Below are 25,504 nucleotides of genomic sequence, written 5' to 3' on the forward strand. Positions count from 1 at the left end.
TAAAATTTAATCTTCACCTTTTATTTTAATTGGGTATGTATAAAATTTTGTAAAATTAAATATTTATGAATAAAGTTTATCATAAGAACATTGATTAATTAAACCTATATTCTTTGCCTCAAACATTATGTTCTCATAAATCTTAGAGCACATCACAAATATTAGGTTTAAATTCTTAAAATACTAGGCAAGCCAAAATAGGTATAATTCTATTCTACTAACTAACTCACCTATAATTTAGATAAGCTAAACTTACATTATCTATTTTTATGATCTAAAATTTAATTCTCTATTCACAATTCAATTTAATTGTTTATTAGACAACTATAAACTATTAAGACCAAAATAATATTCAAAATCAAATTTATCATAAATAGATACCATGAATACCAAAATTTTCATCATCCAATATTCATAAATAGATCACTTTAAACAAAAAGTTATGATTTATAACATCAAAAATATCACTAAATAGATTGTTATTGTCAAAACAAAAAGGAATAAAAAAGGAATATAGACTTCTTAAAATATCACCAAATAGGTTATCCTTAGTTTTTAAAATTTAGCACTTTTTATCTGTATCAACTATCAAATAACAACATAGTTAACTAAAAAAAGTTGAGTGATTAAAATTAAAATTTAAAAAAATTGTAAAAATAAAAAAATATTTAAGTCCTTAAATTTGTAGACATCAAATGTTAAACTTTCATGCATGCACTATTTAATAACATGTTAATAACATTTTGTAGGATATTAGATTTCATGAAAATAAAATAAAATAATAAAATATTTTATCACATTACATTATTTACCATATAATACATTTTTAAAATATAAGTAGATATTAAATTTTAGATAATATACATACAAATTATATAATAAACTTAATTTATATTTTAATTTATAATGTAAATTATAGCAAAAGAAGGTAGATAAAGTATATATTTTTATTTTTATGACTGAAAGAACTGAAAAAAAAGTTAAACTTACATTTCTATTATTTAATTTATGAAAGTTTAAAGATATTTAAATATTTAAAAGAAATATTTTATGTTAAAACATTAACAATATTGCTTTTTGACAAAGTAAATTTTTATAAAAAATAAGTTAAAGATAAAATTTTGCTTCAGTATTAAAATTAAATAAAATAATTAATTTATATTTTAGCTTTTATACTTCAATTTGTATATAATTCTAACTTTTCTAATTTGAATTTTGTCACTTATTAACTTATGAAATTAAGTTTTATCAAAATAATTTATTTAATAATTAAAAAATATAATAAATATGTGACATATCATTTTTTTATATAAATTAATTAAAAATATCTAAATAAAAATATAAAATATGTAAAATATATCAAAAATAATTTTGTTTATTAATTTTTTTACATATTTATTCAAATTAATAATCTATCACACTTTTAGAATATTTTTATTTTCTCCCATCGAATGTAAATATACATTATTATCGTTCATAATTTTTTCCTCTATTTGTTTTCTCACCCAAAGAAACATAAAACTATAACTATAACTATACCTAATTAAAACGTATAACCCACTCCGGACAAGACATTACACGTTGATCAGTACCTTACCGCATGACGAGTTTTTCTTACAGCTGGCCACTATACCATACTTGCATTAATTAAATGAGTAATAATTAAAACGCATTTTATTTCTATTGCACTCCCTATTCTTGAGGGAAGAAAAAGAAAATAATATGTTTTAAAATATAAAATTTAATTTAATTCCGTATATTAATACTATTAAGTATTATAATTTGTGATAAAATTTATTAATTATTAATTTTTATTATTTAAAGAAATTTAATAAAATTTGTTATGTACTAATTTTGTATCATATTCCTTGACTATATATTGAAGAGATCAACATGCAACGGGAGACAGGTTAGGAAAATTATTTTAAAAAAACATCAATTAAAAGAAAAAAAGAGAGAAAAAGGTATATTATGAGATTGAAGTGGAGTGAGAAAGAAAAGAGAGAGAAAGAAGTGGAGAAGAATTGGGAAGAAAAAGAGTGAGAGAGAAAGGAAAGGAGAGTCGGCGCCCCATGTCCCCGCCGACCAATCAGAACGTCGTTTTCAACCTCATCATACCCACCTCCTTCTCCTTCTACTCTTGTCGTTTAACCCTTCCCTCTCTACGCACTATTCAACCATCTTCTTATTCTTAAACCCTATCCCTTTTTCGTTCCATTTTCATACTTTTCTTTCCTTGATTCTTCAGAATTATATTTTTTTTAAAAACACGGAAGATTTCTTCCTTCTAACTTGTTTTTTTTTTTTCTTTTCCTTTCTTTCTTCTTTATTCATTTCTCTTCTCGTTCTTGAATTTTGCTGTTAAGGCCTATTTTTATTTGGAAAAAAATATTTCTGATTTTTTTCTTCGGATAAATATGAAAGCCACGGTTGAAGGATCCATGGCTGAGAGGTTTGATGATGGGGAAAAGGAGAAGAAGAAGAAACGCCGATCCAATCGTCGATCCAAGCAAAACCCTCCCTCTCCTTCGGGTATTATTGCAATTACAATTTTTCTTTTGATTATTATGTTGTTAATCATAATGAAAGATTTTCGCTTCCTACCCAGAATAAAAGGTTCAATTTTTTTATTACAATGTCAATTCTGTGGTCTTTGAGGATTAAGAGAACATGGGTTTGTGTTTGTTGAGGTTGCTGCTGTGTGCCATTGCTATTTATAGTAACACAGATCGCTTTTCTTTCCCAGTGTTTCTAGGTTTTTTTTTTTTTTTTGTGAGTCTGTTGTTTGTAACTGTTTCGTTTTGTAGTATAGGGTTCTGAAATTATTCACTCAATGCAAAATGTACCGCGGTGGTTCAGTTTACCTGCCACTATGATAAACTCTTTCGTTCTGTTTTTTTTTTTTTTGTCATATAGGTGAGATATTTTGAAAAATTGTTTTCTTTTCCTTTTTTTTTTATGCTATTAATGCTGAAAACAATGTCTGTTCAGTTTTCTCTTTAGTGATTGTTGTTCTTTCGTTATGATAGCATCTGAAGTGAATGAGGCCCATGAGGTGTTGTCGGAAAGTTTGGAGAAAATCGGAATAGCTACTAATACAACTACATCCTTGAGCAGTTCACTGAAGCAGGTCAATATTTGTTCTCCTAATGAGCAAGGATTATCCAAAGCATCAAATGTTGCTTTTGTTTCAATGCCCCCCATGCATATCAATGAGCAAGGGGAAACCGGTGGTTTGCAAAACATACAAATCTCTGGTGGAGGAATTGATTCAAAATCGGTTTCTGAGCCCACTGGTTGCCGAGGGTCATCAGGAACTAATAGAAACAAGGACTCTGTCCCTTGCAGTCAAATTGGGTTTTGTGCCCAGAGAAATTATTTTAGTCCACACTGGTCTGTAGAGGCTGTCGAGAAGGCATTAGAGGTTAGTGATGTGGTGATTTGCACACATGCTGACAGTGTAAAGTTGATACCATTGCTATGGAATAACATGGGGTTAATTTCTTTTGGCTTGCAGAAGGGCAATGTTTTTAAAGCTCTCTTTCATGTCAATGCTCACAATAGACTTGAGGTTTTTTCTAACATCTATCTTACAGTCAATTTAGTTTCTTTTTCCCCCTTTTTTCAGTGTGTTGGGGGGTGTGGGGTGTGTGGGGGAACTTGAATTAGTTTGTTGTTCCCTGGTGCATCTACTGTATTATTATGATGGTTAATATTTTCCCGTGTACGTATATGTAGGCATACTGTAAAATTGATGGATTGCCAATTGATGTTCTCGTTGGTGGGATTCCAGCCCAAAATAGAGCTGTAAGTATAGATGTCATTATACATATATATAAATATATATACACACACACACACACACACACACACACATACATACACTTGAGTTTTAATTAGTTTTTGTTGTCTGTGAATCATATACAAATCATTGTGATGGCTTATGTGGCTTTTATCAGGGTCATTTGCGCATTATGTTTCATGTCCATTCATTGAGATCTTCTGATTCTCATATATTACATATGCATGTATAGAATCTATAGATGTAATTATCAACCTTGCATGTGCCTGGTTATGTTGATCTCTGTTTTTTTTTTTTTTTTTGCATGCGAGTGTGTATTGGTTTGTGGGGTGGGGTGGGGGATCAGAACAAATTCTCTGAGCTATTTAGCTGTTATAATTTTTCACACGCATGGTGCACAGTGGTGGTGCTGAGTTTTTCACTCATCTGTCTTCTACAATGAAAATTTTATTTCTGATTGGCATGAATTTTAGATAGAGATGCAATGCTTCCTTACATAGTTGATACATAACTGAAATGTGCCTCATTGTGCCATGTACCTAGTGTTTGGGTGCACATCTAATGATTGTTCTGTGTAGGTGGAAGGTGATATTGTTGCAATTAAGATTGATCCCTTTTCATTGTGGACAAAAATGAAAGGACCAAACGGGAATTGTAACAATACTGCTACACTGGAAGGTTGCAACCTTCTTACTGAGGATAATGAAGTGAGTGGTAATATTTGTAAAGGGAAAGGTAAGCTAGATGCTGATTATGAGTCTGCCCATTGCAGAAGCTCTCCTGGTCAAAACAAGGAGGATATTGATCAAAACTCCAACTCCTGTAGAAGTTATCCTTTTCCTGAAAGAAGAATTGTTTCTGGGGATAATACTCAGGGTTCAACAAACCATTTAGATCTACTTGGAATGGCCAGCCATGACAGCATTGATGGAAATCTCTGTGCTGCTCCTGATTCCTTAAAGATCAATTCTTGTGGTGGACAGAGTGAAGTAGTTAGTGCAGTGGAAAACATGTGTTCGTTGGTTAATTCTTTCCCTTACAAAAGACCGACTGCCAGGGTGGTTGCTATTATTGAGAGGTCTCCACATCGAGAGGGTATTGTTGGTCATCTGAATGTGAAGCAGTGGGTTTCTTTCAGGGACATAAATAATAAGGATGCAAAGAAAAATAAGAATTTGGTTTCTGAGCATGAATATATCCAACTGACACCAACTAATCCAAAGTTTCCAAATCTGATGCTTCTTGTTAGAAAGTTACCAAAGTATATTAAGAAAAGGCTGAAAAGTGGTGATGTGACAGTTGGAATGGATCTGGTAGCTGCACATATTGATGATTGGGTTGAAGATAATCCTTTTCCTGAGGCTCATATCTTGCATGTTTTTGGACGAGGTGGTGAAGTTCAACCCCAATTAGATGCAATTTTGTTTCAGAATGCAATCTGTTCATCTGAATTTTCCCCTGAACCTCTGTCCTATCTGCCTGATGTTTCTTGGGAGGTACCACAGAAGGAAATTCAAAGTAGAATAGATCTTAGAAATTTATGTATATTTACTATTGATCCTTCACCTGCCACTGATCTGGATGATGCACTGTCAATTGAGAAGTTACCTAATGGAAATTATAGAGTAGGTGTCCATATTGCTGATGTATCATACTTTGTTTTACCTGATACAGCCTTAGATAGCGAGGCTCATTTTAGGTCAGCAAGTGTCTATATGTTGCAAAAAAAGTTACCTATGTTGCCTGCATTATTGTCAGAGAATATTGGTTCACTTCGTCCTGGCGTGGATCGACTTGCAGTTTCCATGCTACTAGATATAAATCTTGCGGGGGATGTTGTAGACCGTTGGATTGGTCGTACAGTAATGCATTCTTGCTGTAAGCTTTCATATGAACGTGTCCAGGACATCATTGACAGGGCTTTTGATTTTGAAAGTTCAAACTTTTTTGAAGATGGCTTTCCTAAAGTGCATGGCCATTTTGGATGGCCGGATATTATTACATCTTTGAAGGGTCTTTATGAAATTTCAAATGTCTTGAAAAGCAAAAGGTTTACTGATGGGGCTCTGGGTCTTGAAAACCCCAAAGTTGTTATTTTGTTTGATGAAAATGGAATTCCTTATGATAGTATGCTTTCTGAACGGAAAGAATCAAACTTTCTTGTTGAAGAATATATGCTTTTGGCCAATAGAACTGCAGCTGAAGTCATATGTAGAGCTTATCCTGATGGCGCATTGTTGCGGAGGCATCCTGAACCTAATATGCGGAAGCTGAGAGAGTTTATAGCATTTTGTCAGAAGCATGGTTTAGAATTGGACACATCTTCATCTGGTCAGTTCCATTGGTCATTAGAGCAGATCAGGGAAAAGCTCAAGGGTGATCCTGTGCTTTATGATATACTTATTTCGTATGCTACAAGGCCAATGCAGTTGGCATCTTACTTCTGTAGTGGAGATTTAAAGGACAATGAGCATGAATGGGGTCATTATGCATTGGCTGTCCCATTTTACACTCATTTTACATCACCTCTGCGTCGTTATCCAGATATTGTTGTTCATCGGACACTACTTGCTGTTATAGAGGCTGAGAAATTATATTTGAAGCATCAGAAGGTTTTGCAGGATTACAACGAAATGGAAAAAAGATGTTTCACAGGCATCAATTTTGATAAAACTGCTGCTGAATCCATGGAAGGTAAGGAAGCACTATCAGCTGCAGCTGTGAAGCATAGTGTTCCTAGTGCTGAAACACTTGCAGATATTGCTGCTTATTGCAATGAGAGAAAGCTAGCTAGTAGAAATGTTAAGGATGCCTGTGATAGACTTTACATTTGGTTTCTCCTGAAGAAGAAGGAGGTATTGCTTTTTTAATCATGTTCTTAATGTCTTGGTGAATGAAATTTACTTCTGTTGACATTGTAACCTCTTTATAGCTTGTTGGAATGCCTTTTGTTCTTCTTGTCATGTTTCAAGCCTAGGTTTGATTCTCATATGTATTCCTTTGCACTTAACTTCTGTCATCCATTCTGCAGGTCTTATTGTCAGAAGCAAGAATACTGGGACTTGGCCCAAGATTCATGTCAATATATGTTCAAAAGCTAGCTGTAAGTAGCTTCTAACAATATGCAGTGCAAGTTTACACATAGAGTAGGGGGCATAAGTGTCTCTTAAATTAATATGCTTTTCTTCTTCTTTTTATGTGGAATAGCTTTTACATATCACTCAAATAAGAAATTGACTATATAGGTATTTCCTGTTGATGATTGTCAAAGGTAATCACACCTTTTGTAGCCAATGATAATATATTTTTGGAAATTTATCCTTTTAAGAGGCTGGGTATTAACTGAATAGTTTGTCTATGGACATGATTCATAATAAAATATAATGATGTAGTTTGTTGCAGTGGTGGTTTGCATCTTGGAGACAGAATTTGCGTATTCTGAATTTTTCTGTGCACTTCATAAAAAAAAATTGTTTGAAATATGAAGACTTAAAAAGAGTTTTTTCTTGATTTAACTTGTGAAATTTGGACCTATTCTGTTAGAAATGCTTCATGCTATTCTTATGATTCTTTTATGCCTTTTTCCTATTCAGATTGAGCGTCGCATATATTACGATGATGTTGAAGGCTTGACTGTGGAGTGGCTTGAGACAACATCCACTTTGGTGCTTAGCACATGTGCTAAGCGTGCATTTAGGAGGGGAGGCCCTAACAAGTGCAGGACAGTTGAAGAAGTTGCATTGCTTACATGTCCATATAATCTGAATGTAACCATGGATGATAGTATATCTTCCACGGTCAAGGAGCCCATTTCTAGATCAGAGACTGAAATTGATCCTGCAGTTTTTCCTCTCACAGTAGGTCTTCTTTCAACAATTCCTGTTGCACTTCACGCTGTTGGCGGTGATGATGGCCCCCTTGATATCGGAGTAAGGCTGTACATGAGCTCCTATTTTGGGTAAGTTGGTAGTTCTGAAGTGGCAGATCCAGTTTGGATGAATCTATCAGTTTTAAGTTTTAATGAAATGGACTTAGCTCCATTGTAGAATAGTGTATAGTTCAACATAGGTGGGGAAACTACAATTTCAAAATTTGCTAATGTTCTATGAACATGTTTAAAACTAAAATTCGGAAGTAGGTGTGTAGATAAAAGGTGGAGGTTCTGTTATAGCTTCGGCCAAGGTGCCTGTTTCTAACAGAAGCTTCTTACTGGAATTGGCGCTTGTTTTTGTTGGCCCGTTCCATCTACTTAGTATGTGCACGTATTTGGTTCTTGCTCGGCTTGACTGCAGCCCAATAAAGTTTTTGATTTTGGGTGGCCACTTGTACTAGTTATTTGGTTTCTGAAACATTTTTGTATGTTAATTTCTGACTTGGTAAACTTTGAAATTGAATAATCTTTCATGCTTTATACAGTTGCTGGAGTTTATTATTGTTCACTGTTGCCCCTAACTGTTATTCTGTCACATTCAGGGTTAATTTTTATTTTATGCCAAAAACAAGGAAATATTTTTTTTCATTATTGCCTGGTTCTTTCTTCAAACTCTTTGTCAATTAATTTTTAAGTAATATTTGTCTCTTCATCGATCAAATATTCTTTTGTTGTCAACTTGTCATCTAGTCAACAACTACCTGAGACGAACAAAAACCCTTCACGTCAGTAGACCCTTGAAGCGATTTTAATATTTTTTTATGTATTTAAATATTTTGTGAAGTGATCCAAAGCATTATTTTATCTTAAACAAGAAACCTATTCTAAAACTACACACATTAATTCATTATTATTAAAATAAGAACATTAACTATTGTAATCCTTTGTCAATATTCTTAGTTTTAACAATATGCTTAAATCTCCCTTATTAATATTTTAAAACAATACAACTTTTATTTATATATATGACAATATAAAAAAAGAATATATAAATTAAATAAGGACTTTCCAAACTTGTAAATTTTTATTAAAAAATGTAGAATTTAATATAATTTAATGCATTAAAATGCGATAACTTTTTATCGTATAAAACTATTTATCCTGTGTAGTAAGGTATGACGATGGATCGAAACTCGTGCTGATGAGCAACAAAGAAGAGCAAAACCCAGAAGTTAAACACTCCCCCTTCCCCCCAAAAGAGAGGAAAGAATAAATAGTGGTAGTATTAGGGCACTTCTGAACAAGATAAAAATGGGTTCACCTTTTGGATGGTACGGTCCTCTCATAGACCTCTCCACAGCCTCTTCTCACATCGGCGATTTCGTTCAGCTTCTCGTTTTCGTTCACCGTTCCTTCTCCGTTCAGGTTTCTCATTCTTCAAAACGCGCACGAGACCTTACCCGAACCCACATTCAAGTCGGCGATGATACGATGCCGTATTTCGTAGTCTCTCTATGGCAGAAGCACATGGGGTCCATGGTGGCAGCAGGAGACGTCGTTTTGTTACAGAGTAAGTACAATATGATATGCTTTCCGTTTCGAAACTTATGGCTTTTGATTAGACGGCGTTAACGATTCTTTGACACGTGGCAGACTTCAAGATTGCGAAATATGGTGATGTTGTTGAGGCCAGAACCCTGCAGTGGTCTTCGCTGCTTTGCTTGGTTCACCCTTATGAATCACTCGTCTCGAAGGGTCTGTTCCGTACTTATGTTGTTTAATGGGTAAATAGTTAAATTATAGTGTCGTTTAAGTTTAACTGGTTTTCTGAGCTGCCCAATGATACATACTAAAAAAATTTATATATAGTACATTTTTGTTAAGAATTGCAGGATCCAATATACTAATAATATCAAATATTATAATTTACTTTCTCATTGTGTATCATTGATCATTATATTAGAAAAATAATAATTTAATTATTTATTATCTTTTTCATTTTAACTTGGAGTTGTCTATAGAAATGTGTTCTCATGTGTTATTGAATAATGCTACCTGCACATAGTTACACAGCTGTTACCGTAGATGTGATTTGTGCACAGTTTTTACCAATTAATTGCAGCTGGTTCTGCTAGAACTCTCTACACTCCCATGCTGATGTGAGTTACTTATAGAAACTGGATCAGTAAAAGAGAAAGAAAAAAGAAAAAACTTTTTTATTGAATGACTGAAAATCTCAAACTATTCGAGAGAACCTAGACTCTCATTGCTCTCGAAGAGTACAATCCTTTCTCCAATTGACAAGCCATTCCTCTCTTAACCTACCCTCTTATTTACAGGCAACATGTTTTATTCAAACTACTAACCCAACTAACTAATGGGTAATTACATAACCTATTTTAACTAAATTACTAATGGGGATAACCTAACAAATACTATGTCATCGTGTAAAAAGAATTATTAAATGTGAATTAAGGTAGTTACTCTATGCTGTTTAAATTTCAACTTTTATGATATGCTTCTGTACAGCTGTGGAAGAGTTGATAATAGGTTGCCGTATTGGGACGATAACAAAGGACAAGCTTAGGAGGGTCATAAAGTGGGTGCAACAGTCTCGATCCACCATTTGCAACATCAAGTTGCAGTCCAATCAAGTATTCTCTTTTCCCTGTAATTGTTGCCTCAACTGTATAATTTCTCACTTTCAAAGGGTGTGAGAATACCTCATGAAACCATAATAATTATCATTAGAACACTACATCAATGGCTGTGGTCATACTTTCAGGTTGAGGGTGTCATCCGTTGCATTTATATCATGTTATTCTACAAGTTTGGAGGAAAAAATTAGGATTTAGTACTTCTTCTGTATAAAGATTAAGTCACAATAGCATAGCTGTGTATTCATAGGACTGTGGTGGGTGCTTGTGTGCATCGATTGTTTTCTTGACATCATTTCATGTCCTAAATTTGAGGATTGTGCTGGGTGCTTATGTACTTCTATTTTTTGATATTTCAGATGCCCTTTGTTGTGCTTGATTGTCCTGAGGCAAGTTGGATGTTAAAAGTTTGCAAGTCCTTGTTTTGATATTTTATACTTGTCTGGTTCTTTTGTTGTTCTTCATTGTCTTGTAAACATAATGTGCAAATAATTGTGCTTATCATACCTTGTATATTTCATATTTCAGGTTTAAATTTTCATAACAATAATGGTTTTCATTGATAAAGTTGATTATTTTCACTTAGAAAAAATACTTATCAATATGTTTCATTCATACTGTATTGGCTTAGATATACTTATGAATCTACTGAATGTGATATGCATAGCAAATAGAGCATCTGCCTAGAAACTGGACGTTGCATGAAGAGACAAAGCCTATGGACTGCTTTTCACTTATGGAAGTTTCTCAGCTAACAACATCATGCAAGGCTATAGTATGTGCATCTATTGGTGAAATTGTTCCACTACTTACTACCTGGACTTCTGTTGATGCCATGAAAGAGATTTTCCTTAGCAAGAGATTTCATGGAACTGAGGATAAAAAATTAGTGGATGATTTCTTATGCACTGGCTGTCAGCTATGTGGTTCACCCTTAGATTCAAAGTATTACTTTAGATTATTCCTTGGGCCCTATTGTATGTTCCATTATGGTCACTAATACTTTTTCCCTCCTTTCAGACATGAGAAAAGCGCCATTCCACTGATTTGTTCGAAAAGTTCAAGCCGACTTCATTCAGTATGCTTGATATACAGGCCTTTCATGGTGATATATGTTTTCATTCACCTTGATCATCTGTTTCTCTTTCTCCTAGCCAAGAGATCTTATCTGATCGTTTATTTGACTTCAAGGATTAATTAATTTGCTGCATTTAATTATATTCACATGAAACTAGAAAGATGTATTCTTCTTGTCAATGAGGAATCCACAATTCCATTTCCATATACCTTCAATTTATCATTTTGATAAATGAAACAAATAATCTATCCATATCCATAGCCAAATTGATGAACTGCGAGGCATCTTTTAAGTACGTAAAATTTTGAAGTATAAATGACCTGAATGTCTGCCCCCTATTTATTCCGTAATTAAGATGCAAGATAATAAGAAAAAAAAATCTTGTTACGCATCTGATTTTTAACATGTTGAATGCTCTTATAAAACTATAATCTTAGACTTGCCTAAACATTGCTTATTAATGCATTTTTTGCCCTTTTGGCAGCTATATGAGTGGGATGAATCAGATTACCTGCCAGTTCTCGTTAGGAACAGGGCCGCAGAAATCTTGTTTGGGAACATCAAGGCTGGAAAGGTCTATTCAAGTTATAAAGAACAAATGCCTAACCAAAATTGTGGGCCAAGAAATAAATACAAAGATGAAGATGCCGAAGAAAGGCTTGCTAATAATCTGAGGCTTTCTGGGGAAGAATTTCCGAGTGCCAATACTTTAGAGGTGGGTAAGAGCTTGCAATTGGAGGAAAAACATTTTCCTGTTAAGAAGTTTGACTTTTACCGTGTCTGGTTAATTTTTCTGAAAATGTTGCTGAAACAAGGAAAGAACAGTCCTCTGAAATTTGAGATCATTGTTGATCCCAGCTTAGATATAGAAAATGGAAAATTTGAAATGATTTCTACAACAATGCCTTGCTTTGGTACCAATTAATTTAATATTAACTTTTGCATCTTCTTCCAAACTGCAAATTCTGGAACACTCCCTACACTCTCTTCTCAAATTGTAATAATAAAATAAACTTTAGCCCCATTTAGATTTGAGAAAATAACATTTTAGAGGAACTTGTATGTTACGTATAAGCGAATGCACCAATAAGCTGAATCCATCAATTTGCATTATTTAAGACTTTTTACATTATACTTCTGTGTTTTAGGAAAGAGTAAAAAAAAGATAAATTACAAAATATGTAAGTTATTTAAAACTAAAAATCTAAAAATTGCATGCATCGGAAGAATCATTTAGAGGGTGAAAGACATTTTCAGATAAAAGTGTAAAACAAATTAATTAACCAGAATAATTTTGTGAATAATACGATTTATGGACATTGGCAAAAAGTTTTGCAAGAGAAGATTAATATATTTTAGAATAGAACATAATTTAAAATAAATTAATTTTAATTTTTTCATAATAAAGTTCACTATCTCTAAACCTTAAAAGATTGCTTTTAAAAAGATTCATTACCATTAAAAAAAGTTAATTCTATTAGTAATTTAACACTACAATCTCGTATAAAAACTATATAAAATAAAGTAAGAATAGGATAAATTTTTAAATCCTGAAATATGATACTTTTTATTTAATTTTTGTAAAAAAATACTTTCTTCAATTTCTGAAAATAAAAAAACCTTGTTTTTAGTTTCCAGTAAAAACTGAAGTTTTATCATTTTTATTAAATCTAAAGATTTAAAACAAATGAAATTTTTATAAGAACTAAATCAAAGACTATATTTAAAAGAAAAAGACTATTTAAACCTCGTTATAAACAATACCCCACTCTTAATTTTACTTGAGAAATAGATCCGCTCCAACAGGTATAAGAATCCAATAAGGGCATTTTTCCATTTCTAATAAGTATGCATTTAAATAACTAATTATTTAATTTTTATTTAACAAGCTCTTTTTAAAATAATAACTTGTAACTTTAACAATAAAATTTATTGAAATAAACTGAAAATAACTTATTTTATTAAACTTATTAAAATCAAGCTAAAAACAGAAGTCATAATTGGTTTTCATAAATTATTTATAAGCTCTTCCACACAGGTCCTATATAAGAAAATAGAGGAACAGAGCATCTGAAATATTTTTTAATGAATTAACAAGGAAATCCGGTTTTATTCACCTTTTGTTTGTACTGCTAGAGGAAAAAGGCCAATAACAAGGCGCCAATTAGCAGAACAATTAACCACGGGCTACCAGAAAAGTGAATTTAGTTTGTTACAATCATGAGAAACCAATATGACAACCTCAAGATACAGAAGTTATGAATCAACTTTTGTCTCTCCCAAAGAGGTCTCAGCTGCAGCAGCACTCTGGGCTTCAAGAAGCTTCATTTGGCGCTCTGCATGTTCCCTTTCACATGCACTAATTCCCAAAATGATATCCACCATAGTACCAGTGGTGCCAAAAAATACAAGAGGTGCAAGAGATTTGCGCTTTATCCCCACTGGAATTGCTAGCAAAGCTCCTGCCACTGAGAATACCCAAGTACCCAATGCACTGCAAACTTTTCATATTCAGTTACATTTGAACAAAATTAACCGTTTAAAACAAATAGAAAAGGCATTTGTGAAAAAAGAATGTCAGCACAAAAGAAATGAATAAAAGAAATAATAACCAAGTAGAATGAAGAACTTTCAGTAATTGAAAATAAAATTGAAGGTCTAGCTCCTGAGGATCTCCATACTAAAGAAAAACATAAGCATTAATAAGAGGCACCAACCTCTCCTCAATTCATAACCATTATTGGAAAAACCAAATCATCATATAGCAAAAGATAACCAAAGGTGATAGGGTGTGGGAAGTAAACAGTTTGTTAGGGGACAAAGTGCCATTGCATTGCACCATGTCAAGAACCTTTTTAGTTTCTTCAGTTCTTACATAGGCCCCAAATTATTTTCTCACTGGTAAAGTTAGTAGATAGATGTCATTATAAATCAAAGGAGTAACCATGACCAAGAAAATCATGACTTTTAACTAACCCTAAATTCTTTAAATAAGATACATTTTTATTGTGACCAGGCAACTTATGTGGATACAGATTTGATGATACAAAACCTGCTATGATTTCCTAAAGCATATTTTCAACCCAATATTCTCATTCCTGAGAGCTCCTAGGTACTCGTAAATTATACTTGGACTACCAAACATTTATTGCCAAAACTAACAAAGGTGTCATATAGCAGAACAACTTGCGCAAGCAAAAGACTGTTTTCTAGGATTTAAACTTGTGATCTCGAAGTCACAAGGCAACAACCTTACCATTGCACCAAGGCTCAGCAACTAATAAATATTTGACAACTCATTATGGTACCAATCTACCAGGAATTAAAAAAAACAAGTATGCAGCACTATGCCAAACAAATACATCACTTGTTCAGCCTTATCTTCCAAAAGTCAGATGAATAGTTTTAGCAGAACACTTAATCACTAATCAGTGACATTTTCAATAACCAGGAGACAAACTTAGGGAGTTTCCAATATCATGAATACATTCAAGACTTTAAAAGAAACAAATTTTCCCGTACCAAACCTATTGCTAAAACAGGTTGAACATGATTATTAGCTAATCCAAATACACTGTCACAGAATACTTGGTATTTTTCCTTGTGTTCTAACTAGTTCTTAGATTTGATTTGATTTCATTATATGGCAAAAAGGATGTGTAAGAAGCTAGTTTCAACTATTTAATGCAATTCTACGTTTTTATGAATCCATCAGTCAAATGAGGATGTGTTTTGATACACAGCTTAATTAATCGTTTCTTTAATATTTTTTTAAAAATAATAACGTGTAAAAAATTTAACTACGAAATTTATTGAAATAAAATAAAAATGCTTATTGAAATAAGCTAAAAAGAGCTTTTAAAAAAATCCAAACAGATCCTATGAAGGTTCTGGCAAATATTAAAAGAAGAAAATTGCTAAATGTCACGAATTCGGGTTTTACGAAAACTATAATTCAACTTTGCGGCTGATTTCCATCAAATATCTTTACATTTTTTTAATTTTTCAAATTAATATTTAACCAATAATATCAATATAGGCTGATTCGCATCAATCATACCGTAAACTTTGGTAACATATAGCAAATCTGGCTTCAAAAAACCGAAAAAACACAAATAAAGGAGAGGGAAAGAAGTGAGACTGACTTGGAAACTGAGCAATCTTCGATATGCTTTACATTATCTTCACCTCCCATTTGATTGAAGATGAATTGCTAGGGTTTTTCTGGGGAATTGATGAATGGGGAAGGCTCCTTTCAAGAACAGAGAGTGCGGTTCACTTGTAATAGTGGAAGAGAAAGGCGTGCTTACAGCTTTTCACTCACTTCGGTTTTGATTTGGGTTTCACTTGCAAGAGTTGCGAGAAATTGTTCTGAATTATTTTGAAGGTATGTTTAAGCTAATATAAAAATATTAATAAATAATACATTTTTATTAAATTTACACGGTATTATATTAAAATTTTAATATATATATATATATATATATATATATATATATATATATATATATATATATATATAGTTTTCTTTTACGATTTTTCAGAAAGAGATGATGTTTTATTTTAAAGTAAAAAAAGTCATTTAGCTCAAAATAATTTATATTTACTTTGTTTTAATAGAAACAGTGAGAGCTTAAACTCTACCTTACTCTATTCCACCGATTCTTTAGAATTTTTATCTTATATATTTAGATATATATTAAAAACAATATATAAAGCTATAAATTATTCATTTTTATATATTGTGTAAGTCTTCGTTACTAAATGAGGTCAATTTTAAGAATTACTAATATATTTTTATGGATTATATGGTATTATTAAATTAATATATTTTTAAAATAAATAAACTTATATTTATGATTATTTTTAAAAAATAAATGCTTAATGTATGGGGAAAAAAAGCTTAACATGATAAGAAAGAGATTTAATGTGAAAATATTCATGAAACTTTGTTTAATAAGCTTTAAACTTATGTTATTAAATTCAACTTTAAAATATTTTAATTTAAAATTTTGTGCTCATAAAAAATACATAGATATTTATTATCTTAAAATGAGAGAATTTTTTAAAATTCTTTTTCGTCATATCTTATGACTTATCTTATATTTAGATTTGTTTATGTTTTTTTTATATTTTTGAAACTTAAAAATTATAATTATTTAATTTATTTTTATTTTAGATTATATCTATTTCAATTTATCTGTCTAAAAAATTTATTGTTATTTGTTTTTTATGTAAAAGTTTAAAACAATGAAATTTCTACATTTTTACTTGTAACTTTTCAATTATATAAAATTTTTAAATAGATTAAATAAAATATTTTTACTTTTTGTGTATATCAAAAGTTAAGAGACACTCATTAACAAAAGTGGAGTTTATCAAATATTTAATAATAAAATTATTGAATTTTTTATTTTCTAAATAGTTATATAAAATATTTTTTACGATTTGTTAAGCCATCTCTAACTAAATTATAATACCTACTTTAAGAATATATTTAATAAAAATATTAAAAATTAAAGAAAAAATCAAATTATTTACTCAGTATCTATAAATTCACTTTATATTAATTTGATTTTGAAAAATATAAAATATATAATTATAAGAAAAAAACTAAAAGTTTAAGATTTTTTTTATCTCAATGTTGTAAATGTCAAAACACGATAAAGTTAAGAAGTATGAAAATTAAATAAATAATAAGGTAATTAATATAAATAAACAAATGAATAAAATCTTTATAAAATAAAAATGCCGAAAAAATTCGGGGTTGCTTTTTAACGAAAGAGTAGAAAAATGGTAAAATAAAAATGAATCATGATGAGAGAGTTTTAACGATTATTGAAGCAAAGAAAGTGGAGATTAGAAGGCAAAGCGTTTTGTATAGAGAAATCAGAAACAGAAAATGAGAGGAATCGGAGGCCCCCTCCTATGCATTGGAGATCTCCTAAACGACGTTGGAGAAGAAGATTTAGGAAACTCTTCTCATTCTCTTTCGCATCTAAACGACACCCCCAATCCCGATCCTCCTCCTGACCTCACCAAACTCTTCCAGGTTCCACTCTCGCCGTTTAACCCGTCAATTCTCCGTCATCGTAACCTGCGTTTAGCGTTTCCTTTCTGTCGTTTCAGGAAAACTACGAGCACTTGAATTCCGCTCTCGCTGGCACCGATCATTCTTGGACCTCTCTCACATTGAAGGTACTATTTGGCTATTATTTCACAACTGAATCCGTTACTCGATTCAACTTCAATTTATTATTTTATTTTGTTATTCAGTTATGCACTGCTCTAGAAACTGCGAACCAATTGGTTCAGTCTACGAATTCAAGTGTTGCATCCTTGTTGGAGAAGGTTGAGGAGCTTCACAAAATTGTTAAGAGGGGGGATTCTGCAATAGCTGCAGCAAAGGCGCTTTATTATGGTCCTGCCTCTAAGTGAAACAAGGTTCGTGAAATTGTACTACATCATGTTTTCTTGATAAAATGTATTGTTATTTTTGTTGATTGTTGGTCTAAGAAAGATGGCCATCATCTTTGTGTTGTTTATTTTTAGTGTTATAGCCAGATCATTTAGTATTGTTTTAATGCAGAGTGTTATGAAGTTACTTTTCCCCCTGTTGAATGTTTTGTAGTTAAAGAAAACTGAGGAAATACTAAGAAAATGAAGACAGGTCTCAAGGATATACTATTGTTTCTTAAGTTTAATATCTTGTTGACATATAATATGTTGCTCAACCCAAATATTTTCTTACCTTCAAAATTTACTTATGAATCGAGAAGCAAACACTGGGAGGATTGGGGAATATATTATGTTATTATTATTATAATGAATTGATCACTAAAATGTGTATTTGATGAATGTTACTTTTCATATTTGAAATAATGGCTGCATTGGTCGGCTTGATTGCAGAATATGCAAGGCTCCATAAACACACCTTAAACCAAAGTGACATTTTCTCTGTTTTGGTCAAACTTGGTTTCAACATTATACAAATAGGTGCTTCTTAACTTATCAAAACAATGTTATAGCAAGTGCTTTATAACCATGGGAATATATCAAATGAGAATGTTTTCTTTTATGTGAGAATGAGAAGAATAAATTTAAACTATTGGATCTTATCATGAATGGTCAAGCTTAAAACATAAATAATTTAAAAAGTCACATGATTGTTTTAAGCGAGTTGTGACTTCAATTTTTTTAATGCTGACCATCCATTAAGATGTTTTTGGTAGTTTGAAATGAAAAAGCATATAGCCAAGTATGCAAGTTCTAGTTTGGTTCGTTAGAAAACAAGGAGTGGTGTATTGAACACCAGAGGCTTGGAGGTGAATTGCAAATGTCCTCCACTATAATATGGACTCTCTCAACATTTGAAAGCATTACATTTTAATGAGATATTGTTGATAGTAGTTATAAAACACTTTTTGAAAATACAGTATTTCTAGTTTTATCTTGTCCAGAAAATTTGTGGTATCAAAACATAAATAATCGTAGAAAATATCATAAGATTAATAATTGACAAAATGTAAGGCATTGCTAATCAATTCAGCTTTTGATTTTCATTTTTTGAATCATCATAACATGGTATACCATTATACATTTGGTGTATTAGAGCTCTGTATACAATAAGGGTTGCCCTCCTACCTACTATGTTGTAGAAATCCTTTACCTAGATTGAATATCTTCGGACTTCAATTTAAAATTCGCTAACCATGCTAAAAAGTGAAATCACCTCCTAGGCCTGCTAGACGATCCATACATAATAAAATATCATCAATAATCACAGCAACCTGTAATATGATCCCTTTAACCCAGCACAAGAATTTTCAAGTAGCTCCACTGAGCTTCACTAGTGTTTTATCTTCTTCTTTGTGTGTACCAGGAAATTTTATGTATAGGGGCTTGAACCTTGATTGAGCTACGTATATAGTTATTAAAGCAAGTTTTGTGAAAGCTTGGTGCTACCTGCATGAAGTAATGTTTCGGAGTGAAAATCCCACATTGAAATGTTAGTCCTAACAACGCATATCGGGAAAATCTTCTCTAACGGGGAAAATACTACTTCCATTCATGACCCCGTTTATGATGAACTTAAATTTTATTTATCTATGCACCGTTACGAAAATCTTATTTACCATAGGTGTTTTAAACCTTTCTTTTTATTTCATTTTATCTTTTCTAAGATCAAGTGTACACCCTCACATTATTTGAGTATGGACTAATCCATTATCGTATTTTGACTTGACCATAGTTGCAAAATATTTTTCGGTGGACTCCAAACTGTTGCACTGCGCGTAAAGTCTATTACATGAAATTCATTTGGTTAATCAAAACTTGGTTACGATCTTTCTCTAGCAGAATTAAGGGATTGGATACTCTTCATGCCCTCTATTCAAACACAATCTTAAGTTCTCCATTAAATATTTACAACAACTAGTTTCATTTTGATCCCTGTATGCAACTTTTACATATTCATTTAAATATATGCTGTAAGACTTTATATTACTTCATATAAGGCTTTTTTTTTACCTTGATTATAGTTGTTAATAATAACTAATAAATAAGAGTATTATGAAAAAAAATATATGTTTCTTGATATTCTAAAATAATAAGTATTAAATTAACATAAAAAATGAGTTAAAGAATCATATTCTATTGTATAGGTACTGAGTTATAAATACTGATTTGCTAAGGATTGTTCGTGGAAAATGGTTCTGGTCCATAATTATCTCCACCTGTCACTTATAATCTTGTAACCCTATAAGAATGACAACGAAATTTAGTAATAGCACCTTCTGGTTTATTACATAACACTAAAGCATTTATTGCATGAGCTGAACGGATATAAACACTAAAAAGGATTGTAATCTTCTTTTAAATGATCTAAGGTTGTGTTTTGATGATTAGGAAGGGTGTGTCTTACATGCATTTTCCTGTCATATTGCAATTTTAGATTACGAGTCCACCGATCAGTCATAATAATAATAATAGTAATAGTAATAGAAGTATAGTAATAATAATAATAATAATGATAAGCTTTTAATTTATTTATTTATTCAGGTATAAATTCAAAATCAGTATATATATGAAGTCGATTCGTTAGAAAACATAGTTTTTACAGAACAATCAGTTGAATCAATTAAGGAAAAGAAAAGTAAAGTGTTTATGATTACATGACACAATCAATTAATAAAAAAAAAAAGGAAAATTGATTTAACTTTATTCAATTCCGCGTGAATAAAATAAGTTTTCAAAATTTGCAGTTCACTATATGAATAGTTTTGGTTTTAGTTCAAAGCACTAATGTTTTATTTATCATTTTTTCGTTTCATTCATTTTATTTTAGCTAAAAATATAAATTCATAACCTTCATAAATACATTGGAAGTTGGTTTGTTGAAAACATGTATATATTTTACAAGAAATTAGCTAAATTAATTAGGGAGCTAAAGGTGTAAATTTTTGTTGAAATTTTGGCAAACAATTGATAAAAAAAAGAAGAGAAAATTATATAAATTTATCAAATTTTACTTAAATAAAATGGATTTAAAGATTTGAAAATTATTTATTCTGATGAATTTTAATTTAAATTTTTGGCATATGTAATATGAATTTTTTATTACATTCTTATCATCAAATGATATTTTATATTATTCTTTTTATTTGGTTTAAATGATATTTTTGTTTCTATTCGAAGCATTTTTTTTAAAAAAAATTGGTTCCTATAAATAATATACCTGTAAACTAGTCCTGATATCAAATTTAATTTTTTAGTTTTCGTCATTATATGAAGTTATAACGATCTGACCTAGTTATTATTAGATTGAAATGCAACTCAATTGCTAGTGCAACTTGAAAGTGATTGCAAAGGGACCTTAGAATACATTTTTCTTTTGCCTCCATCACTTTATTTTGGTTTGTAACAAGAAAATAATTGCAGAGTAAGAAATAGAGTCAAATGCAAGCATTTCTATCTTTAAGAGGAAAAATGAACATTATTTTATGATTGCATGGGTTGGATGAAGATTTATATATTTTGTACTCCTCAAAACTCAAGTAAAAGGTTTTACTAGCATTCAAATTTTAAAATAAGTTGTAATAATAAAAAAAATTAGTTTCTTGTTCTAATTTTATTTATATTAGCTTCTATTCTTCATTTGTTTTGTCTCGAAGGGGACTAAAGGTTCAAAAAATTTTAATGGATGGATGAACCAATTTTTTATCATTCAGTGGAGACAATTAACATGTAGCAAAATAGCATCAAAGAAATAAGAAAATTAGTACATAAGTACGAGATAATAATAATATTATCATGATACATGACAGCAACGTTGGTGATAGGATTTTGCTTCTACAAAATTTTTAGAGTTTGAAACATGTAATTGATGTGAAGTCAATATAATGGTGGGTATAATACGTTTAGACAACGAATGCATGTATGTGAGCAGAAATTAAATGTGTAATTGTACGATAATATAGTCATGTAATAGTTGTCTTTTCATGTGTACAATGTATGTTACCATGTGAATGAAATTTTTGTTCTAAAATTAGAACTTTTGACTTGAGTACCAAATTGAATAAATTGTGAGCAAAGATAACTACAATTAAATAAATCAAGTATTTCTACATAATGATGATTACAGCTAAATAAGTCTTAATTATATCAAAATGACAAAGTGTTTCACTTATAATACGAAGATGGGATAAATAAGATGTACAATAATACTCAAAGGACAAAAATTCCCTCCTACACGTACAAAGGACCAAAAAGAAAGAAAAAAAGTATTGCATCCACTAATTCTAATGCTAATATTGTCTTTTCAAATTAAAACTCTTGGCTTGAAATACTTTGTTGCATTCCTTACTTGACAATACCTTGAAGTTGGCTATGAGTTACACATAACTTTTCTCTTCATTTGAATAATGCTTTTTGTATAGGGAGTTTATCTTAGAGTTGGTAGGTTGAGGTGTAGAACTAGTGCTTGCAAAAAGTTGTGGTGGAGCAACAATGATTTGCTGTACAAAACCAAAAAGATGTGATGCACAGACGAGTATTGAAGCAGCAAGTGAAACTATAAATCCAATAGTTTGAATTGCAAATGGATTCTCACTTATTTTATTTTATTCATCTCTCATTTTGTCTCCTTTTAATTTCTTATTTATCCATTTTATTTATTTTAATTTGTAACTCATTACAAAATCATAAAAACTAAACTTTTGAGAAAAAATTAAGCCCCCCCACCAAAAAAAAAAAAAGAGGCCTATGCACATTGACTTGAAACTCACCTCCTTAAAAGTTGGTGAGTTAGTTCTTGTGAAGGTCTTTCAACCATTGCCTTTTTTTTTTTTTTTAAAGCTAGCTAACTAGTTTCATATCTTTGTAAGTTGAAATTATAGAATTAAGAGAAGCTAGAAAATTATAATTATAAAATGCTAACATGACAAGAAGTATAAATATAAGTGCATTTAAAAAAGGACACACATACAAAGAGATGGAAGGAGAACATAAAAAGAACAAAAAATTAGAAAGTATCAAAGTAGAAGGGAAATAACTAGAAAAGGAAATTGAGACCAAGATCACAACATTGTATACTAAATTTGAAAAAATTAACTCATTTTCTCACATTTAAATTCATTACAAGAATTTTTGCATTTAAATTTTAGGCAAAATTAGTATTTTCATCATTTAACTTAAGGAAAGTTTCGATTTTATTCTCCAACTTTTTTTTTTGTCAATTTTAGTCCTTTAACTTGTAAAAATATTTCAAATAGGTCCACTTTCATTAAAAATGCTAACCGCATTAAAATTTTTGTCATTTTTTGTCACATGTATTGTGTAGATATTGTTTATCATTTTCTTCAAATTTTGTACTATGTCGCCTCCACCCTTTCCTTTTCCTTCCATTCATCTTCATTTTTTTATCTCTTTTCTTCTTCTTCCTTCTTCTTCCTTCTCCTTCCTTCTTTATCTTTATGACTCTTTTTGATCTAACAACACCTTCTACTCCTTCAAACAGTTATACTCATCCAATTGCAAGAATTATGTCTTACCCATGTGACAAAGTTGGTTCCCTCTTCCATAAATGCTTCATCATTAGGTTTTTTCTCTTGTTAAAAGTTCTAATATCTCAACTTGAAAGTTATAAACATCTCTTTTTACTATTACTTTTCTTGAATCAAAACATTATGCATACAATAATCATCAATTTAAAACATGGATATTGTAAAGAAAAAACTATGTTTATCAAACTATTTAATAAAATAATGCTTTAAATATATAAATTTGTTGAGGTTAGAATTACCTTAGATGACTAAATCTGGAAGGAGCTGCATTAATAATGCATCGAAATCAATTTTACCACTAAGATTAAGGAATATTACTATGACCTGTATTACATAGGAATTTTGCACTTGCTTGATGATTTGGATAATTTAATTTAATTAGTGATTATTGCCTATATAGTGGTTTAATATATGATATATTTTCATATAGTGAACATATGTGCTATTAAACAAAGTTGATTAAAGTAGGATTAAAATTGCATATATTCCATACATAGTATAAAATGGACACAAGTTAGAATGACAAGCAGAAATTTTAAACCAACAATCACTCGTTCATGAAGTCTAGCAATATTTTATTCATACAATTCATTAATTTTGTGTGTGTCCTAGTAAAAATCACATATGTTAACGTGAGCATAACTAAAGTGATAAATGATAGGTCATTTTAGCTTTTAACCCCTTAAAAATAAGAAACAAAGAAGGGAAAAAAAATCACATGCACACACGTAAATAGATTGGAAAGGAATGCAGTGCTAGCATGAAGAAATAGAGATATCGCACATTATTTCTATTTTCAAATCTCTACACGTTATTTCTTATGTTTAGGCTAGAATATTTTAACTTGTTTTGACTGCACAAGAGACAACCAATCTTTATTCCTTATTGATAAAAACATCATACTTGAACATAAAGTGTGGTGCCCTTTTAAAGTCCAAAAATCTAGTGATTTAGAATTGTTAGATGACTAGTTAAACATGCCACTTAGATCCATATTCTACCATACAATGACTATAGTATATATTTTAAGTCTAAGCAATACTATTTTCTGAAAACAATTAGTGTTTTACATTATGTAGCAACGTTATCAATAACGAATGGCAAATCATGGTGAAAACTAAAAAAACTGCCATAAAGTTATGGCAGCCGCCATGGCGAGTTATGGTGAATATAATAAAATATATAAAAAATATTATAAGTCACAGAAAATGATAGAAAATAATTAACTCAAAATATAAATAGTATAATTCACAATTCAAAGCATAATTCAATATAAAATAAGCAGTTATCAAATATCAAGTTAACAATAAAAACAAAGATATTAATTTAGTCCTCTTCTTCAACTCCATTGTAATTGATTTCTTTCTCATCCACCAAGGCATATCACCTCTCTTCTTCTTTCGTAGATTGTGAAAGATTAATTCTAATTCATCTTCTATTTCTTCTGACATCTCTTCATCTTCTAATTCTTCAACATCATCTTGAATTAAGATTAATTTCTAATTCATCTTCTATTTCTTCTGACATCTATTCACCTTCTAATTCTTCATCATCACCAACATCATCTTGAATTATCATTTTCTCTTTCTCTTTTACTATTGAACATGACTTAATCTTGAAAAAATTTGCAGCTTTGATAGTAATACCACTTGATAAACTCTTTCTTTTCTTAGAATGATGCCTAATATATGTTCTTGACTCTCCAATTCTAGAAGCTTCATAAACAGTTGTCCAATTTAAAGTGTTATCTCCATAAAAAAAAAACTAAGTCATTTTTGGCATCCTCATAGTCATCATGTGTATCATCATCCATCTCTCCAACCGACCACTCATTACAATTATCAATGTGATTGAGTATAATTGGATCAATTACATCTTTAAGATTGTAATATTCTTTGAGTTGTTGATTATATTTCACGTCAACCAAGTCATGTAATTTTTTATGATCAAGTCTATTCTTCTTCTTTAAATGAATTTGTAACATAAGTGTAATTAAAAAAGTATTAATTAGTTTCTTTCTAAGTTCTAGAATAA

At 30.7% G+C, this 25,504-nt stretch overlaps 4 protein-coding genes across 7 annotated transcripts; 3 read left to right on the plus strand and 1 right to left on the minus strand.

Moving 5' to 3' along the window:
- The first annotated feature begins 1,997 nt into the window (after window positions 1-1,997).
- On the plus strand, window positions 1,998-8,236 carry LOC113846446 (DIS3-like exonuclease 2). Of its 2 annotated transcripts, none has more exons than XM_027474737.1 (7): window positions 1,998-2,532; window positions 3,030-3,424; window positions 3,518-3,571; window positions 3,739-3,807; window positions 4,381-6,657; window positions 6,834-6,905; window positions 7,396-8,236. In XM_027474737.1, the coding sequence occupies exons 1-7, from the start codon at window positions 2,418-2,420 to the stop codon at window positions 7,762-7,764; spliced, it is 3,351 nt and encodes a 1,116-aa protein (XP_027330538.1). In that variant the 5' UTR covers window positions 1,998-2,417; the 3' UTR covers window positions 7,765-8,236. The 2 variants fall into 2 exon arrangements, with proteins under 2 accessions (XP_027330538.1, XP_027330539.1); XM_027474738.1 differs by lacking the exon at window positions 7,396-8,236 and adding an exon at window positions 7,093-7,192 and having other exon boundaries at window positions 2,005-2,532; window positions 6,834-6,963.
- Window positions 8,237-8,984: 748 nt separating this feature from the next.
- Window positions 8,985-12,333, plus strand: LOC113874340. Its single transcript, XM_027512566.1, has 6 exons — window positions 8,985-9,243; window positions 9,327-9,428; window positions 10,203-10,327; window positions 10,998-11,275; window positions 11,351-11,435; window positions 11,893-12,333. The coding sequence occupies exons 1-6, from the start codon at window positions 8,985-8,987 to the stop codon at window positions 12,331-12,333; spliced, it is 1,290 nt and encodes a 429-aa protein (XP_027368367.1).
- A 1,195-nt stretch (window positions 12,334-13,528) lies between these two features.
- LOC113846447 lies at window positions 13,529-15,745 on the minus strand. The gene is made up of 2 exons (XM_027474739.1): window positions 15,554-15,745; window positions 13,529-13,902 (listed from the first exon to the last, which is right to left on the minus strand). Exons 1-2 carry the CDS (start codon window positions 15,601-15,603, stop codon window positions 13,665-13,667), a joined length of 288 nt encoding a protein of 95 aa, XP_027330540.1. The 5' UTR covers window positions 15,604-15,745; the 3' UTR covers window positions 13,529-13,664.
- Window positions 15,746-17,213: 1,468 nt separating this feature from the next.
- LOC113848054 lies at window positions 17,214-19,650 on the plus strand. 3 transcript variants are annotated; one of them, XM_027477420.1, is made up of 4 exons: window positions 17,214-17,460; window positions 17,538-17,606; window positions 17,685-17,852; window positions 19,291-19,650. In XM_027477420.1, exons 1-3 carry the CDS (start codon window positions 17,311-17,313, stop codon window positions 17,844-17,846), a joined length of 381 nt encoding a protein of 126 aa, XP_027333221.1. In that variant the 5' UTR covers window positions 17,214-17,310; the 3' UTR covers window positions 17,847-17,852; window positions 19,291-19,650. The 3 variants fall into 3 exon arrangements, with proteins under 3 accessions (XP_027333221.1, XP_027333219.1, XP_027333220.1); XM_027477418.1 differs by lacking the exon at window positions 19,291-19,650 and adding an exon at window positions 17,998-18,195; XM_027477419.1 differs by lacking the exon at window positions 19,291-19,650 and adding an exon at window positions 18,040-18,195.
- The last annotated feature ends 5,854 nt before the right edge of the window (window positions 19,651-25,504 follow it).

The sequence above is a fragment of the Abrus precatorius genome, unplaced genomic scaffold (genome assembly GCF_003935025.1).
Source record: "Abrus precatorius isolate BTA unplaced genomic scaffold, Abrus_2018 Scaffold8, whole genome shotgun sequence".
NCBI lineage: Eukaryota > Viridiplantae > Streptophyta > Magnoliopsida > Fabales > Fabaceae > Abrus > Abrus precatorius.